Genomic DNA, 20,665 nt, shown 5'->3' with positions numbered 1-20,665 from the left:
TTTAGCATGCTAAAATCAATTACTAACCTTATCTGTGTAAAGTTATATTGAATATAACTTCTATGTCATGATGACAGCGTTGGTAAACCCTGTAATCTGATAAATGCCCTAATGTCATTGTGGAGAGCGGGGCAGGACAAGCAGCGACTGTGTGGAGCGAGGCCGGGTTGGACACCTGCAGCGGATTATCTCACCCAGCTGTGGGTGATTGCAGCCTTAACAAGCGAGAGATAAAGCCGCAATGAGAGCGGCAGTCGGAGAGAGACTCCGGGAGAGAGAGAGAGAGAGAGAGAGAGAGAGACCAACCAATGAAGCTGTGTGTTCATGTAGAGCTGAAAAGCACCCTTTTAATGTATGTTTATGTGGAGCTGAAAAGCACCATGTTAGTGTGTTCATGCTGCTGAAAAGGAGTGGTATTGAATGTCTTTGTTACACTGAAAAGTGCTGACAATAAAGTATCTTACGCTGGATGTTTGACCGGCTCCCGCCTCTTTCAGTGAGTCGACTTCCTTACACTGGTGTCGAAACCTGGGACTTGAAGGACGACCACGCTGTCAAGGAGACCTCTCTGATCCCTCAAGAACACGACGCCGAGGATATACAATCTGGTGGTTCTGAAGCAGCTTGTCAGCAGACTACCGGAAGGGATGCCTGAGCGAGTCCAGTACCATCACCTGGCATCGCTGATGGAGGTGTTTCAGCTGACTGAGGGACGGGTGGGCGGCGTGTTCGGGAGCCGAGGAGTTTTTTTTTTTTTTTCCTCCCCTCTCTCTCTCTCGCTCCCCCTCTCGCACTCTGCTCACTTTCTCTCTCACTCCTTCCTCCCCCTCTTCTTTCCCTAGAGCTGATCCGGGTTCACGGAGGCGGGGAAGACCATCCGTCGCTGGGTCGGCCGAAAGGGCAGGCAGCGGCTCCTCACCAGAAATGGGGGGTAGTAAGGGCCAGGCCAGAGCGTTCCCGTCTGAGTCGGGCGATGGGGGTATGTGGAGAGCGGAGGATACACTGAAAATTGCTGACAATAAAGTGTCTTATGTTGGACGTTTGACCGGCTCCCGCCTCCTTCAGTAAGTCATCTTCCTTACAGTCATTAAATCCCTGATTTGATGACACTAAAATCATATTTACAAGTATCATGTTTATGTTTTGTAGCTATACTTTTAAATAGTGTGTATTCTAAAGTTATTTGACTGGATTCATTCACTTTTATTTTTTTTGTAAATGAGGAACACGTTTTCTGTGGTTATAAATGTTATGCCACAAATGCTGCTGATTGAGTTTAACTTGTTTTGAACCAAGAACATTCTTTTAAAAACAAAGAACTAGGTGGAGAGAATTTTCAGTAAATAACACTGCTCTCATATCTCTTACTCGTTAGTCCCTCTTTTATTCAGATAAACACAGATACACAAACACACTATTACAACTATAACACCCTAGGTTTTGGCAAGGTAAGTGTGAAGTGAACAATCATTTACACAAACAGACACAAACTACAATATACTACATATTCACACCTCCATCTCCTTATGTTTTTCATTTGACCTCCTTGCTGTATCTGTGGGTTGTTTATTATCTCTGGTACAAGCAGATGATCAGGATCCATGTGAACACAATACACAGACCCTGATTATATTTTGCTTGTTTTTCAGGTCAGCGCAGTACCCTGGGAATGAGTCAAACCTTAGTAATGGCCTTTGGCCAAAAGAGATCCACTCCAATGCTTTCATCCCACACACACACACAGTATGACTCTTAAACATTAAAGTTTTATACATTTCCATTTACACATAGAGTACAAAATGTACAGGATTTTAGTGGATGCAATTGCATATCCATCTATCTGCAATTCATTAATGTATTAACAAACAGCATACTCACACAAGCAGTATACGCACTCTTGTTTTTAATGTCACTGCTAATTCAAGCAGAGCAGAGTTGTATAAGAAAATACATGCATGTTGGAAAGAACAAATCTATAAGAAACACTAACATGGGACTCAAGAGGAGGGATGAGAACACAATCAGGCAGAGAAAAACAATACAAGAGTCTTATAGGATGAAATGAGAAGTGTGTATGTAAATTACACTCACAGGGTTGAGTAGGATGGTCAGAAACAGCTCTCCACCTCGTATGCTTTTGTCCAGTTCTTTAGGGCTTCCCGGATATTCTTTATAGAAGATGGTGTGTGTGAATAAGCCACATGTCTGACGGGGAAGCACCTATACACACACACACACACACACACACACACACACACACACACACACACACACACACACACATACATGTCATTCACATGCCATTCCAAACCTATGTGACTTTCTTCCATGACATAAAAGGAGATATTAGACAGAATGACAACCTAAGACACTTTCACTGCATGGAAAAAGATCCAGTGAAAGTGAATGGTGACTGAAATTAACATTCTGCCCAACATCTCCTTTTGTGTTCCAAATATTCATTTATATTTTTAACATGTACATTTTATTTTTAATCATAATGTTATTAGAAAGGGTCTGTTTTGTATATACTGTTTGACTGGGAATTATAAAAAATAGACCTGGCTTCTGGACGCCCCAGTTTTAAAACAAAGTAAAACTTCTTGGTTACTGTTGTAACCTCCGTTCCCTGATGGAGGGAATGAGACGTGTCGATGCAGTGACACTAGGGGTTGAACTTGGGAGCCCCAATCACCTCGGATATTTGTGAAAAGGCCAATGAGAATTGGCGAGTGGAATTTGCATGCCACTCCCCCGGACATACGGGTATAATGGCTTGCATCCATTCATTAACGTTTGAGCTGAGTAGCCGAGACAGTGTACCGGCTATTTCAGCGGATAGTTCAGTGTTGTGGGAGGAGGGACACAACATCTCGTTCCCTCCATCAGGGAATGGAGGTTACAACAGTAACCAAGATGTTCCCTATCTGTCACTCACTCGACGTTGTGGCGATGTAGTATATTTATTGAAAGGTTATTTATATTGTATAGGGTCCCTATACAAAACACCACAACCAGCTGAACTGTGTTACATAGATCGGCGGTGCAGATGCAGGCAGGCCTAGTAACAAGTGCACACAGCCCCATCGTAACCTTCCGAAGAACAAATCTAAATGAGTGAATGCAAGCCATCTCCTTTTATGCCCGTATGTCCGGGGGAGTGGCATGCAAATTCCACTCACCAATTCTCATTGACCTTTTCTCAAATATCAGAGGTGATTGGGGCTCCCAAGTTCGACCCCTTGAGTCACTACATCGACACAATGCTGAGTGAGTGACAGATAGGGAACCCATGCTAATAAACCTCTCTATTGTCCATCATGTAGTGCCACCAGTTTCAGTTCTACACATTCATTATTATTGGGTCTGTGGTCCCTGGACTGTGTGTCTGTGTTCAATTGTTGAGTGGAAAAAACTTAATATGATTTACTTCCTGTCTGGATCAGCTAAAGAAAACAGAAACATTTATCAGCAGAAAAAGCCACATGCCACAATAAAAAATGTGGCAAACAGACATAGAGACAAAAAACAAGAGAAAGAGAATGAACAATCTGCTGTGACTGAATGTTATACAATTACAGCTGGAAAGCAATGGAAACAATATACTCCTCCCCTCATTCTCTCTCTTTTGCTCACTCTCTCACTCAAAGTCTTCATCTTAATCCACTTTCACCTCATAGAAAAGAGCATGCTCAACATTCTGCTAAACATCTCGTGTTCCACAAAAGAAAGAAAGAAATTATGACAGAATTTTCATTTTAAGTTAAGTCTCCTGTTTCTCAACACTAGTTTCAGAAGAGGTCTTAACTATGTCACACATTGTGTTCAGATTTGCCAAGATACTATAGTATGCTGCCAAAAGTCAGACATTTCAATATTAACTAAAATTTTCTAATTCAAATTCTTAAAGGCCAAATAATCAGAGCCAATTTTGGGAAGATGGAATTTAAGGAGGAACATCTGAGAACAGTTGATACTTAAATTAAACATGAATAGCCACATTACAACTATCAGGCCAAATGAGGGCATGCTAGTGCGTGCCAGGGCCAGTTGTGTTCACACTGTCACTTCCGGGGATTTATCGTGCCACCTCTGTGCTTCCTTGGGGCCAATGGCCCGATGATGGAAAAGTGGCTATTGAGAACTCGATGTTGTATCCAGAGCTATGAAAAATGTAATGTTAAATTAATGTAATCTGGGAAACTATACAGTATGTGCCTGTACACCTAATTGTAACACACTAGCCAACTGTGTGTGAGTGAAAGATTTTCTGTTGTTTAATCAGATATTTATGTCTGACATTCTTGCTCTGTATGCAAATAATGTACAGCAAGAGAGAGTGATAGAGACAGAATGAGAGGGATAGAGAGAGGCTGGTACAGTGCATTTATAAGGTGCAACAGAGTCAATTTCTCAAAACTGTAACAGTGTGTAAATATCAGAGGCAGATCGCCTCCTCCAGCAAACTGCTAAAACAGCTAAATCTATTACATTAACACACCCACAAATCCAGTGTCCTCTAATGCACTGATAAGAGCTTTCATCATCCATATGCTTGTTTTCTGACCATTTGATTGAGCTGAAAAATATATCTGGGACTCTGTCCAATCTTTTCTTTTAATGTTAACTGAATTGATTTTCTTGCTTTAAGGTCTCTCTTGTTCTCTCTCTGAGTATTATGTAGCATGTGCGTTCAACTGAACGTGTGCATGAAACCTCACACACACACACACACACATACACAAGACAGGTGTAGACCAATTGATTTCCATGTATGTGGTCTTGATTTAATGTTTTAATCTACTCCATCTCCTAAAATTCAATTCCAGTGCAAACACACTAAACTGCCTGTCCTACCATATACCAGGAGAATTTATGAGACTCTATTCATGCGCTTCGTCCTTACTGTTCACTTTTCTGCCACCCACCTCCCCCACTTTCTTCTCGTTGAATGTAACTTGCCATGTCAGTATATTATTGTAGTTGTTTGTGGTGGTGATTTGTCCCATTGTGTATGGAACGGCTCTATGCCGTGTTGTCGACTTGCCGTATTGCGGAGCCAAATCAGACTGTAACAGTCTGACATGCTTCACAGCTCTAGTTTAAGCTCCGCAGATCCACCCTCATCAGAATTCAGTGCTCTGGATCTCCGATCGGAGATCTGTCATACTCACACTGGAGGGCTGGTAATTAGGCTGCAGGCGTACGAACAACTAACCCAAAACATGTTTTGGTACTTTCACTAAAAAAAGGACGAAATTTGGGCTCACAAAGATCTGCTGTAAAACATCTGTCTTGAGCAAGATTCTTTTAATACTGGAGATGGGGATGACCGCTAAATTGCAGGTGCAACATCACTGATGTAAGTCCGGCCTGCCAACATTTGTTCTTCTGTGTTGTGAATGAAAGAAAGAAATCACTAATTCACTAGAAAGAATGAAGAAAGACACATATTGTAGTGGGCTGGTGTTTTAACAGAGAATAATACAAATGTTGTCTGAACTTTAATGACAAAGCACAAGTAGTCATAAGAAGTGAATAAATGGTGATTCATTCCAGCTGTTTTATCAGAGTGATTAAATAAAGAGATTGGGGGGTTATAGAATGAATTGAACCCACTGATAGCATCATTTATTTGCACATGCTGTCTCTGTTATTTAAGCACCCAATTCACTAATGGAATTATGCAAATCATATCGCAAACATGCCCCAAAATTTGTTCTGAACATAATCTGCTCAGTACTCTTTCAGATCTTGTTGGTTTTAAGTGGGGCTTAAGAGCATCTTTCCAACACTGTAATGCAGGCACTTTAATTGGTTTTTAAAGTGTACTTGACTACGCCGTGAGTCTGTATGTATGACTGGTTAAAACACTCTTCTCCTATATTGGCACTGCTGCCACGATCAATAGAAAATGTACATGAACATCTCTATTATTGCATAAATAGCACAGAATTTTGTGAATAAGGTGCAATCTATAATGATGCAATGAATTAATTTATATACTCGCATACAGCACCTGGTTAAACTGGATTGTGAATAAGATGCAGGTTTTTGCACTGAAGTAATGCTTACAGATTGTTTAGTTTATTTACACGTGAATAAACGTGTGCTAGCAGAAATGTGTGTTTGAGTATACTTAAGTGAATTCTTCACATAACCATAGAGCCTTTAAACAGAAATGGGGAAAGAGACAGCAAAAAGCTATTTAGCAATAAAATGATTCAAAGCTGTGGTTCGTGACATCTAGTCAAAATCTTTGTGTGTAGAATAGATTTGACTGTGGTGAATGCACTATGGGTCCTATTGTGTCATAATTAATTAATTTAGAGATCGTGTGAGTTTCATTGATTCAGATGTACTAGCTGTTACTTTTACTAGCTGTCTCTCACAGACAAATCTCACTGCATTTTTCAACAGCCTTCTGGATTTATGTCATTTATAGAGTTTAAATCTGGTAGTCTATATAGCCATTTTCAATCAGTGCACATCTTGGTTTCTGCTGGCTGTGCGGGTGAAAATCAAATATATGAGCTTTTGAGTGTGATAAATAGTTTCTAGATTTTTTTACTCCATTGTAAATATATTTTATGGTGCATTAAAAAGTCTGTGTAAATGCAAAAATTTGTGATAAATGCAGCTTTAGATACAGCTTCCTGTGCAGTGAAAGGTGCAAAAAACACTTTACACAACAACATGAATGCAAATGCTTCTAGCTTTGCGAGCTCAATTTGGTCTGTTGTTGTGCTAAAATGTGTCAGATTGCAATTCATACAGCATTAAGCATCACATTCTCAACATATTTATATGGAGAGTTATCTCTTTTAGGTCAACTATTGTAACATCAATATGCTGATAAATACCAAAAAATCAGGTTAATCAAAAAAAATTGAAAACTGTGAACTACTTCATTGGGTGAATATAACACTTGCATACACTGGATATGTAAGTAAGAATGCTGGTAAAGGTGTTTACATGCAGAGCAACATCAAAGTAAATGACCTTACCCAAATAAAGGATATCAGTTTACAGTACTTGTATTAAAGGCATTTACATAACCTAACACGTTGTCTGCCTATTAAGCATAATCGGTGTAAATGAGAGTGAATCTTGCTAAGCAAAGTCGACAGGTTTATCTAGCTACCTGAATAATAACAATTCAGGTAGCTAGTTTAATGGAACATATATTTGAAGTTAAATATATCGCCCACTTAAATACTGAGGTTTGTTGCCACCAGAGCAATGCAGCAGCGCAAAGAGACCCGTTTCCACCTGGTATGAAGATGCGCAATCCGATCACATATAGTGATATAAGCGTGGTCTAAAACGTTTTGCGATTCATCACAAACACCACATACGAATGTGGTCAAAAATGCATGTTACCACATCACATTTGAGGTATAAACATTAATCCATACTGAATGCGTCCCAGCAGCAGTGATGCGCCACCCCACATCTGTCAATCAACTGCTGTGCTAAAACAAGATTTTAAAGTTTGCCAGTTAAACATGGCTTAAAAAAAAAAAACGTCAGATCGTAAAATTTCAAAAATACATACACATACACAAAAATTTCGGATACATACACAATCTAGAGAACTTCACGAATCATCTTTAGTGTGTCTGATATCAAAACAGATAAGAGCCCGTACACCTGAAGCTCCTTTTATACATGTAATCCTCTAAAACAGTGGTTTTCAAAAAAATTTAAGAGTGACCCTTTTTTTTTTTTAATTGACGCAATCCATATACACAAACACCATTTAAAATGTTGCATGCAATCAAATCAAGCAATAAGAATACTAATATATATATATATATGTATGTACACATACATAAACATACATACACACACGTATGTGTGTGTGTGTGTGTGTATGTATGTATATGTGTGTGTGTGTGTGTATATATATATTAGTATTCTTATTGCTTGATTTGATTGCATGCAACATTTTAAATGGTGTATGTGTATATGGGTGGGTGTGTGTGTGACTTAATGAGAAGGGTGGGCCTGCTTAATCTGCAAGGTTGCAAGACGACAGGGCAACACGCATGTCCGGAGAAGCATTCAGTTTGTTTCGCTGTTTCGTCTTCATTTTGGTTAAAACTGAGAATCCAGTTTCACACATATAGGTAGTTGTGAAGGGCAGTAGCAATGAAATGCTTGCTATGCTCAGCATGGGATACTCGGTGGAGAGGCCAATCCAGAACGAAGACAAAGGTTGTGTCGAGTTCTCAGTGTGCTGTCAGAGGTTAGTTGCAGCATTTCTGATTCTTCAGGAGTTAAATTCAGTTCAGCGACTGAATCTGTGGTTTCAAAGTCAAAGGGATTTTTCACCCACCGTTTGTCTTTTAATTCATTGAACTTCTCTTGGGGAAAGCAGTGAGAGAAATTCCCCATCAGTGCATCCAGATGTGACTGAACGAGGCGCGTCAGGGCAATGACCGATTTCTTTGACACACCATTTTCTTCAATATGTTTCATCATTGTAGGGAACATATAGTAGCTTGGGGTTTTAAGTCGCAGCTGCCAAAGTTCAAGTGACTTCTGGAAAGCCTGAATTTGTTTGCAATGTCTGAAAATATTGTCCTCTCTTCCTTGTAATTGTAGATTCAGTTAGTTTAGAACAGAAAATATGTCAGCAAGATAAGACAGGGTTAAAGGCCATTTCTCATCACTGAATGCGTTTGCGAGAGGAGACAGTTTCTCGGTTAGGAAAGCTTGTATTTCATCCCTCAATTCGTACACTCGACTGACCACCCTGCCCTTTGACAGCCATCTCACATCTGTATGAAAGAGTAAATGTGTGTGCTCGGCTCCCATTTCAGTACATATGGCTCGAAAAATCAGCTATTAAGAGCACTACCTTTAATGTAGTTCACAACTTTAACAATATCTCTCATCACCACTTTCCTTTTGATTCCTTTTGATGCCAAAGCTTCACGATGAATAAAACAGTAATTCCAAACAATGTTCTGTCCTGCTGCATACTTAATCCTCCTGACAACTCCGCTATTTTTGCCAGTGATGTTGGCCGCCCTGTTGCTGGTGATGCCTTTGCGATTGGTCCAATCCAGACCGCATTTTGTCATGTAAGCATTTAACTCTTCAAAAATATGTGCTCCTGATGTGCTGGAAGGCAATGTTAGGCAGCACAGAAGATCTTCAACAAATTCACATTGCCAAACGTACCGAACATAAACCAGTAACATAGCGTTTGATGCAATGTTAGTGCTCTCGTCCAGCTGAATAGCAAAATTATTTGCTGAATTCAGTTTCGCTTCTAATTTTGGGCAATATCCCCAATACGACTTGACACAGTATTGTCACTAAGCGGTATTAGTTTTAGCTTTTCAGATGCCTTTTCACCCAGAACTGTATGCACTATGTCTAGTGCCAAAGGCAATAATAATCTCTCTGCAATTGTGTGGGCTTTTTCATTGGCAACATGATATGAAACTTTATAGGATGCCAGGTGCTATTTGTGATTGTGTGTTATGCTTCTGCTGAATACCTGAGCTGATGTCTGAATTTCTTGAGCCTTCCTCTGAAACAAATATAATGGTTTGTCCACCAGATTGGCATGACGTGTACTTAAATGTCTTTCCAACTTCGCTGGTTTCAAACTTTAATTTGCCAACTTTTCCCCACATACTACATACATTGGTATTGCAGCATGGCCTGCATCGGAACAGTTGATAAACCCAAACTTCAAAAAATCATCTTTATATGGCCTTACTCCGGATTTCTGCTTTTTCTTTGCTGGGCAAGAACTATCAGAATTGATACTGCTACGCTGTCTCATGCATCGCCTTCACAATCTTTTCTGCTCATCTCTGCTGTGTGCAGCAGAGTTGGACGGCTGACAGCGTTTTCTGCTGCTTCATTTGAAGGTGTCTCGGTCTCAGGGCCTCTTTTTATTGTGAAAAAAATCATAAATGGTACTTTTTGACTTTGGCCTGCTCATGTTCAGCATAAAATAAATTAAAGACTGGCCAGTAACGTCACGCTAGTGAAGCCTTTGCATCAACACAGTGAGGTAAAATAAAATAGCTGCATCAACGACATGCAATAATGTACTGAGCACTGCGCGAGGTAAAAAGAAAAAGTGTTTGATTGCATGTACGTGGGTCAGGTGACAGAGGTGGAGTATTTATTTTGCATTTAGTTGAATGATGTATTTCAGTGTGCTTCTATTCAAAGTTATTCTTCTTCTTATTATTAATATTAAAATGTAAAACATTTTTGGAACAATATCCTTAAATCATCCTAGCGACCCACCCGAGGATCGCAACCCAGGGTTTGAAAACCACTGCTCTTAAATAACAGATAATTCTGCTTTACATGTTGCGTTTGTGCTTACATTGAATTTCAAATGCAACATTCTATGTTTTTTCTGAATTTGTTGCACTTTAATATCATGCAGTAACACACTGAAATAGTGATTGATGTATGTTGTCATGAAACAGAGACCCTCCCCTACAAATCCAAACACAAGTGGTCACAGGAGACACATTTAAGCCAGGTGTAAACAGCGATGTGTCTCTCCTGACCACCATAGGCGGAAATCACAGGGGGGACAGGACCCCCCCATCTGAGGGTTGTCCCCCACTAAAATATCATTAAAATATGTGTATTGTAAATAATATAATGATATATTCTTAAAATAATTGTTTAAGATATAAAATAATACAAATGCAAACGGGGCAACAACAAAAAAACCCTTGGTGTCCCCTTCAAAAATTGCTCTTGAGAATTGTTGTTTATTGTCCCCCCCAACATTTTGATGAAATGTTCACCCCTGCTGACCACATGCGATTAGATTACCAAAGACGCATCGTAATACCAGGTGGAAACAGGGTCAGTAAGTATTTTCAACTGCACATTCTTGCATTGGCCAAGCATTCAAGTCTGCATCTGCATAATTGTTTAAAGTTTCTGGCCAAAAGACGCTAACCAAAGATAGCCAAATCTAACCAAAAGTTTATATGACTAAAGGGGCTATGGAGCCTTCATCTCTCTCAGTTTCCTTCTTTTTCTATCTTTCTCTCTTTGTTCAGGTTTAAACAGCTGACATCCAGCTGAGATTTTGCTAAAACATTATGTACTGCAGTGTTTAAGAATGTGTTGCAGTTTAATGCCTTTATGTCTGTTGAAAGTCACACCATGATGTTGTTATGGATGAATCCCTTGCGGTGGCGTGCGGGTTTGAGATGTGGGTATTCCTCAGTACTGGTCACTTGTATTCCCCACGCTTTCTTCCAAGCCTCATAAAGCTGAATATGGACTGGATACACACCAGAGTGATGAGGAGCCACCGCATATCCCAGATCTACTGGAATACTCTGGTCCTGTAATGAGAAACACACAAAATTACATTCTGCTTGCAGCTCCAGAGAGTTTGATTTAGTGAAAACTGGACAAAATGGATTGAGTATGTAACTCCAAATGTATTCTTGTTCATGATGTTTACATGATTGATCTGACATCCCTCATCTTTGTGAGTTTAGATAACTTGTCTCTCCTTGCCAGGGCTCAACGTTAAGGATTTTTTTCTACTGGCCAGAAATATCTGGTTGGGCCAGTGCTTCAGATTTTTACTGGCCCTGGCAAAATTTTCACTGGCCCCAACACAAAAATGACAAATAGCTGTTTTTACCATCATGGTTTTTTTTACATATCTTATATTTATAATACAATGTCCCCCAGGGGCCTGGGTAGCTTAGCGAGTAAAGATGCTGATTACCAACCCTTGAGTCACGAGTTCGAATCCAGTGCATGCTGAGTGACTCCAGCCAGGTCTCCTAAGCAACCAAATTGGCCCGGTTGCTAGGGAGGGGAGAGTCACATGGTAAACTCCTTGTGGTCACTATTATGTGTTTCGCTCTTGGTGGGGTGTGGCTGTGCGTGGATGCCGTGGAGAATAGTGTGAAACCTGATAGCGTGATGTCTCCACGGTAACGCGCTCAACAAGCCATGTGACAAAATGCTCATATTGACGGTCTCAGATGCGGAGGCAACTAAGATTCGTCCTCCGCCACCCAGATTCAGGCGATTCACTTCACCACCATAAGGACTCAGAGCACATTGGGAATTGGACATTCCAAATTGGGGAGAAAAAGGAATGAAAAAAAATAAATACAATGTCCCCCAAAATTTTATAAAATGCATCATTTGCAAGATATGATTTATGCCATATGTAATCCCATTTATGTGCTTTACAGATATAAATTCTTAAATACATCATATTAACCGCATATTAAGCCATTTACGCATGTGTTTTTAAGCCAAGAGTTCTGTGGACCTGAGAAACAAGTCACCTTAGTGGCTCCTTACTGGCCCACTCGGACTTGGTTCTCAGCTCTCACGCTCCTCGCAACAGCACCTCCCTGGCAAATTACCTTGAGGAAGGACCTTCTTCCCCAGGGATGGGGCACCCTCTGACATCTGCGCCCAGACCTCTGGAACCTCCACGTCTGGCCCCTGGATGGGACGCAGTAGATCTGTGTGGCCTACCACCTGCGGTCATAGACACGATAAACCAAGCCAGAGCTCCCTCTACCAGGCCGCTTTACGCCCTAAATTGGCGCTTGTTAGCAAATTGGTGTTCTTCCCAGTCTGAAGACCCACAGAGATGCGTAGTTTGGTCAGTGCTTTCATTTCTCCCCGGTCAAGCCTGTTCCCCTCCTGGGATCTCTCATTGGTCCTCTCGGGCCATCAGGGACCCCCCCATCGAGCTGCTTGATTCAGTTGAGCTTAAGGCCCTCTCCCAGAAGAAGGCCCTCCTGATCGCGCTCGCTTCCATCAAGAGCAGGGGTCCCCAAACTTTTTTCTATGAGGGCCACATCATTTTTCCTTTCTATAATGGAGGGCCATAGTCTAACAGAAAATGGCATGGGCCGGAGTGATTTATTGTGGAGATTTTATTATGATTTTAAATGGATTTACAGTATTATGCCTCCTAATGCTAGATTAATTTATTATTTAAGCACCATACATATCAAGTGATATATAGCCTATTAAAAGAGCATTATTACTATCGTAATGACATTTTTTCATATTCATTGCTATTGAAATCAAATTATTTACTTACTCATGCGTATTAGGCTAATCAGTGTGAACTATGGGCTTGTTTCTGGCTGGTGAGAAGTCCAATGTCAGGTTCCATTCCTGTCACAGCCAGTCTCAAAGTCTGAGGCAAATGTTCATCAGTGAGTCTTGATCTCATCGGATTTTTCATCAGTTTCATGCATGAAAAGGTTTGCTCACAGATATACGTGCTGCCAAAAAGTGTGGACATCTTCATTGCATTCCTTCTCGTTAGGGAGGGCAGTATAGAATTCAATGAGACTGTTGGGACATCACAGTTCTGTAACTCAGCCAACTCAAACTGATAAGAAGACAGGGCTTCGTCAATGTCAGCAGCAAAAGGGTTCTGAAAAAGGCGGATTTCTTTAGCGTGGACATGTAGCTCACGGAATCGCACATCAAACTCCGCCTTCAGCATTTCCAGTGCTTCCACTGACTTTTCAGCTGGGAATGGGACCACTGGTTTCTCAGCTTTGAGGCTTTGGGTAACAGGGAGATGGATGAAGTCTTGCTTTTGCACTTGTCCCACAAGCAGTGCTAGTTTCACCTCAAATGCTTTTATGTGGGAATACATGTCACATATTAGTTTCCCCTTGCCTTGGAGCTGCACGTTGAGGCCATTCAACATTTTTGTCACATCTGTTAAAAAGGCGAGGTCCCATTTCCATCCCGTAAAAACGCCTCAAAACTTTGCCCCGGCTTAACCATCGGACTTCTGTGTGGTAAAGAACATCTCCGTGAGAAGACTCTAGCTCGGACAGAAAAACTTGGAACTGCCTGTGTTTAAGTCTGTTTGCTCTGATGAAGTTTATACATGACACCACCACTTTCATAATCGATTCCCATTTCAGAACTTTGCAGCACAGTGCTTGCTGGTGAATTAGGCAGTGTACTTGTAAAGGGGGCATGAGACCTCTTTCCTCCATTTCTCTATTCATGCGTCCTATCAGTCCCCTTGACGCGCCAACCATACTTGGAGCTCCGTCAGTCGTGATGCTGGCCAGCTTAGACCAGTCTAGATCCAACTCTTCTATCGTTTGGCACACTTTACCAAAAATATCCTCCCCTGTCGTAGTACCTTTGAGACTTTTTAGGGCTGCCAGCTCCTCGGACACTTCAAAGTTTGAGCTAACTCCGCGAAGAAAAATGAGCAGCTGTGCCGTGTCCTGCACGTCATTACTTTCATCCAGCGCTAATGCAAAAAAATCTAATTCTTTCACTTTTTCCTTCAGCTGGGCATATACATTATACCCCATTTCTTCAATTCGTCTGGTGATTGTACTTGCGGACAGACTCACCGCATTTAAGACGTCTTTCTTATCGGGGCACACCTCCTCCGCAACAGCATTCATAAATTTCTTTACGAACTCACCATCACTGAATGGCCTACTGCAGGTTGCAATCAGTTTAGCTACCTGAAAGCTAGCTCGAATGGACGACTGGTTCAACTGGGTTTGCCGTACAAACGTATTTTGCTGAGCAGATCACTTTTTAGCTTCGACACTTTGTCTGTTCTCATTTGGCCTTGTAAACTCGCATACTTGTCTCTGTAGCGGGTTTCATAGTGTCAGCGCAGATTGTATTCTTTGAACACGGAGACTGTTTCTTGACAGATGAGGCAAACAGCCATTTCTTTGCATTGAACAAAAAAATAGTCACTTGTCCACTTTTGGTTAAATACCCTGCATTCTGAATCAACTTTTCTCTTTCCCAACCGTTTGGCCATTTTGTTGTCACTTTAAATTTTCTTGCTGGATCGCGTGCACCCGCTCAATCACGATGGAACGTTAATCCGGGTGAATCTAACAAATAATTTGGCTACTTTAATAATTATAACTAAGGGAAATTTTATTTTGAAAGCCAATATGTATTATCAAATACAAATATGATATGATTAAAACCTATTTAAAATTAAATTGTAAAAATATTTCTCTGCATGGCATTGTTCAGAGGGCCGGTCCAAATGTGGGGCCGTAGTTTGGGGACTCCTGATCAAGAGGGTTGGGGACCTGCAAGCGTTCTGTCAGCGACACTTGCCTGGAGTTCCGTCCAGCAGATACTCACATCATCCTAAGACTGCGACTGGGCTACGTGCCCAAGGTTCCTACGACCCCCTTCAAGGACCAGGTTGTGAACCTGCAAGCGCTGCCCCGGGAGGAGGCAGACCCAGCCTTTTCATTGCTGTGTCCGGTATGTGCTTTGCTTATCTATTTGGACCGCACGCAGAGCTTTAGGTGGTCTGAACAGCTCTTTGTCTGCTTCGGCTCCAAAGAGAGGTTAGCTCACTGGGTCATTGACACATCTCTCTGGCCTACGAGACCCAGGCTGTGCCCGCCCCCTTGCGGGTTCGAGCACATTCCACAAGAAGTGTGGCATCCTTGTGGGCACTGGCCAATTTCACCTCCCTAGCAGACATCTGCAGAGCAGCGGGCTGGGCAACACCCAACACCTTTGCGAGATTCTACAATCTCAGGGTTGAGTCAGTCTCGTCCTGTGTTTTGTCAGCCTGTAGAACTCGGTAATACGGAACAGTCGACCGGGTGTTTAACACCCTTCACCAAGTTGATCCAGTGTGCTTTTTCTCCCAGGTTATCCACAAAGCTCTCGCTTCATGGAGGTTCTTCCTCCCTAGCCTTCAGGCCTGCGAATTCAGGAATTTGCGACCAGAACCACTACGAAATGCAAGTGCTCTGTACTGGAGTAGGGCTCCACAGGCTTAATTCCCTCTTCAGGCAACTCCCTGTGATGTATTTCCCCCTGTCGGCGGACCCGCGTCTCCCTTGGGCAGTCTCTCTGCCCCCGGTCGCTGTGGCATGATGGTCATGTAGCACCTGTTCTCCCCTCAGGGGTGCTGGGAACCTAAGGTCTGTATATGACAGCTTTTTCTAGGGGCGTTGGGGAGGGTTATGTGTGGCCGATACAGTTGCTTCTAGCACGCAGCAGCCTGCTTGCACCTGTGTCAGCAGTTCACGTAACACGGTCTAGTACATGCCGCTTTTAAATGGGACCCCTTGTGTGACTACATTCGACACAACGTCGAGTGAGTGACAGAAGGGGAACGTCATGGTTACTGTTGTAACAGCCATTCCATGATGGAGGGAACGAGACGTTGTGTCCCCTTTGTCACTTTGTCAGGTTTCTATATTAAATAAAACTGAGTGTATTTAAGATGTTGATGTTAAAAAAGCTTTGAGATGTTTTGAGATATAAAATGTGTAGAAAAGCTGGAATTGAGATGCATATATGAACAAATGTTGCCAATGGCAATCTTTTCAATATAAGCATTTCAATAAAATAAAATAATAATCATAATTAAACAAAACTTACTTTATTTATTAATTGTTTTTTCAAATGTGGAAAAAGTAGGTTTTGTAAGATTTAGCAAATTACTGAGGACACATTTGTCCCAAAATTACAGATTGTACATATATTTTAAAAATTGTATCTAATTCTCTTTCACACACATTCACACTTATCTTCAGTTATTAATTGCTACCTCAGAGGTATTGATTTAAGACTTTATTAATTTAATGGAAAAATACATTGTCATTTTTATATTTCTCTGGGATAACTAATTAAAATCTGATAGTTGAGATAATAGACACCAAAAGAGAAACTTGAGTCGATAACTGAATTTTGAGATTAATTCTCAGATATAACTTCCATATCATGAAGATCTAGTAATCCATACATTTCCCTCAAGAGAATGTGAGTGTGTGTAAGCACACACAAATGCACACACGCACACAAACACACACATTCAGAACCGCCCACACGTACGCTCATCTGTTAGATTAGCTCCACAGCTCTCTGATTTAATCAAGCCTCAAAACCAATAAAGGCAAATCAAAGCTGTCTTCTCTAGATTATCAAACTTCTGCTCATAGCCCATGAAAATTCTCTTTCTGCTCATCTCTCACAGAGGCTCTGCCCTCTGAGCTGACAGACACCAGGCTGTTTAACTCAGCACCTAGAGTTAAGCGCATGCTAACTGCATGGAATTTATAAACTAGGTTCGGGAGGAGCAAGGTCATTTAATCCACCCAATCACATCACCAGAGTAAGCCTATATAAACAGCCACTTACCCCTACATGGTGTCGGGTCTTCCAGCATCCCTCCACCTCCGCTTTCTCCTCCTATCTTTTTACTAGTATCTAATCTAAGTCTGTGGGATTTCAAGCTCAGGTCAAGCCTCGAGCCTTTCGCCCAAGACAGCAAGCCACACACGTTTACACAATATTCTAAACAGGATTAAACTTGCAAACTACTGAATTGATCTTTGGTTACTTCTCTGGGGGAGTTAAATGTAATAAAATAAATACAAAATATTCAAAAACATACCCACAGTGAAAAAGATATTACTTGATTTCTTATATCTCATTTCCTCATTCTCTCCAAAATTAACTTTTTGCCACATATGCACATTGCATTGGCAAAGAAATCTCACCAGTGAAAACACACTTGTCATAAAAACTTGAAGACCTACAGTGATTGTGACTGGTTTTGTTTTGAAGGCTTAATGCAAGGAATATTCCACATATGTGTCGTTCTGGAGAAGAAAAAAAAAACGTATGATAGTAAATTGTCTTTTTTTGGACCCTAACCACACGCACTAAAATTCACACAAACTTTGCTGTAATATGAAGGCATCTTTCCATAAAAATAAGTTAATAATTATATGGATGAATAATAAAATCAATAACATTAAAAAACTATTGTTTTTTTCAGAAAAGATTTGTGGAACTCAAGTTTAGTTAAAATGTTATGCCAAACCGCATTTGCATAAAAAAACTATTAGCTAAACTGCTCAAGCTGTGACGCATGGCTCAAATTATAATTTAGCTTGTGGTTATGTTTCCAGAAAGGGACTATTCTTGTTTGTGACTTCCAGCAGAGCCACTTTGCGGTCTGGAGATTATGATTCTCATCACTGTTCACATCACATGGATGCATGGTGGCTTGTTTTCTAATATCCAAACTACCAAGTTACTGTGACGTTAACACACACAACCTAACATTATTAGCAAATCATAGATAGCTAGTGCGTAAACCACCATCTACCTTGTCATGCGTACATATCATCAAGGGTGAATTCCTGTAGAATACAGTAGATATTGAATTTAATTGTATTGTCTTGGGAAGGAAGCTCAGTTCTGCAGTTGATGCATAAATTCCTTTGCTTTAGACATATTTTGAAAATCTTGATGTTTTTGTCATGCTTTGGTAGTGCATTACTCATTATTTGTATATGCTTTAGGACAAAGGTTTTTAATAGGTGGGTCACAATCCAATATGTTGCAGGTATAAGCATAAAATAAATTCAGCTAATTGCAAATAATACAATTTAACTTTCATAAAATCATGCATAATTAGAAAAGGAAATAAATAGGCTTTTGTTGCTGTCGCCAAAGGATTTGCTTCCACTCAAATACTACAGTATTTTGCCGAAAATTCATTGATCACTTGGCAAACTTAGGAAGATGTCAACATGGACAAGTTGTATAACGTGCCCTGCCCTCATACTCTAAAACCATGAACAAAACAAGTTAAAAGAAAATGTGGCCCAGACTGCATTAAATATGGGTTCACTTTCAATGAGTATATGGTTTGTGCCAACCCCGTTTTTTTGTACAGTGATTTATTGGCTGCTGAGAGCATGAAACCATTGAAATATTGACATTTAGAAACCAAAATTTTACATTTTCTTATTCAGCCTATGTTATGGTAATAATTGTGCATTTTGTCGGACCTAAGAAGTTGTGGTAATATTATTATTTCTTTCATTTCATAAATTTAAATATTTGATTTTAAGGACATTTTTGTTTACTTTTGCTGGCTCACATTTTCAGACAGTCTCTTACCATACCCTCCACAGTTTTTGCTCATTTTAGTTCAATGTGTGGACTTTTCAGATGGTCCCTTACCAACCGTGGGCACAATTTCCAACAAATGTAAAGGTAAAATAATGATCAAGAAACAATTTTGCAATGACGACATCAGACCAGCTTAAATACGGGACAAATCGCATCCTGTATTCATTCAATATGCGATGTGTCATTTCCTCTCTCCCTTGTGTTTCTCACATCCCCCTTGTGTTTCTCACAATCAGCGTTGCTATGGCCGCACTGATTCGTGCTGCTTGTGATTTTTGGCAGCACCTGTCCTCAATCTTCCCTTCCTCTTATATATTCTCTCCTTTGTCTTGTCTTCCCTGCCAGATTGTTGTGTTTCTTTCTGTTCCCCTGTCTAGTCAGTCGGTTCCTGTGCGTTCTTGTTTTATTATTGGTTTGTTATCTTTTCCATTTTGTCTACTTTATGTTATTTTCTCCCTCGTGTGCATTTTTGTTTGCATTTTGTTTTGGTTTATTAAATAAACATTTATTCATCTCCAGTGCTTGGGTCCTTCCAAATTCGTGACAATGAGTGTGCACACACACACACTTTGTGTCTAGGTTTCAATGATCCTGTAAAAATCTTAAAATTGCACTTATTTTTGAGGAACACATGAAGTCTCAAAGCAGCTGTAAAACACGTATAATTATTTTCTCCCTGTAAATGACACATTGGCTATTGGGGGAATGAGTATTTTACTGCTTAGGAAGATACCTGGAAGATGCTTATGATCAATTATTGTGTGTAAGTGGATGAAGGGTGTAGTTTTTCTCACCAAAGCAAAGTCTTTGTTTAGGATCATTTGTTCCATGAGTGAGGACTCATTGTGGAAGAGATGAGGCTGCATGTGACTCCACATATGAGGAAACCACCAGAACTCATCGACATATTTCAACAACAGATCATCTCCATCATCTTCCTCCTGCGTACCTACACACACACACATAGACAAACATCAGCACATTAGCATATCACTTTAGTATGAGATTGTTAATATGAATTATGTGCCACACCATGTCCTAACCAGGACAAGATTCCAGCAAAAAGCAATTTGCCTGTTCACACTAATGTTGCGCCATGTCACAGTTGATCAGAACATATTTGATGATTAAAGACCCTGTGAAATGGCTTAATAAACACTGTTTTCTGTCCTGGGTTGGCGTATTTCTTATTGAAACTGGACGTTTGGGTAGAACATATTGAAGGGCTTTTTGAAAATAGTCATTAAGCTTTAGTTATGTCACAGTTATGTACCTACATGCTAGTTGGATGCCGGTGGTGTTAGGGGGAGAGACATTCTCATTCTAGAGAGCATTTGATTGGAAAAAAATCTGTCGTGCAGGATGAGTCATGAATATTATTGTTCTGTTTTCCTGGAAGAGAAAGTCTATAGATTTTAAATGCTAATCTGCTTAAAAAACCTTTAGGAAGACACTAGCATACAGGTGGTTTCAAAGCTAACATTAACACTAAGATTGCGGTTCTACGTCAGAATAAGCTACAATTTGCTACACAAATCAGTGACTTAATATCTTAATTTAATGAATCTACACAAACACAGCTATACATGAACACTTAAAAAATAGAAAATATAAACTCTAACATGATGAACTCAAAGAAACTTCAGTGTTGCTATGGAACATTTATGTTGCTATGCCAATCAGAATATTACAGAACGTCTGT

At 40.4% G+C, this 20,665-nt stretch overlaps 1 protein-coding gene across 3 annotated transcripts in view; it reads right to left on the bottom strand.

The window, feature by feature from the left end:
* Window positions 1–20,665, bottom strand: part of LOC127644444 (bifunctional heparan sulfate N-deacetylase/N-sulfotransferase 4-like) — a 135,242-nt gene that overhangs the window by 60,581 nt on the left and 53,996 nt on the right. For all 3 annotated transcript variants that reach the window (XR_007970656.1, XM_052127630.1, XM_052127629.1), the window contains 3 exons: window positions 19,758–19,912; window positions 11,166–11,351; window positions 2,092–2,220 (listed from right to left, as the gene is read on the bottom strand). Coding sequence is in view for 2 of the 3 variants with exons in the window: in XM_052127630.1 (XP_051983590.1) it covers window positions 2,092–2,220; window positions 11,166–11,351; window positions 19,758–19,912 (470 nt within the window). In the remaining variant the exon portion in view is untranslated. The remainder of the gene's footprint in view (window positions 1–2,091; window positions 2,221–11,165; window positions 11,352–19,757; window positions 19,913–20,665) is intronic.

Source organism: Xyrauchen texanus, chromosome 5, assembly GCF_025860055.1.
Source record: "Xyrauchen texanus isolate HMW12.3.18 chromosome 5, RBS_HiC_50CHRs, whole genome shotgun sequence".
Taxonomy (NCBI): Eukaryota; Metazoa; Chordata; class Actinopteri; order Cypriniformes; family Catostomidae; genus Xyrauchen; species Xyrauchen texanus.
This window is presented reverse-complemented; position numbering and strand designations above follow the sequence as displayed.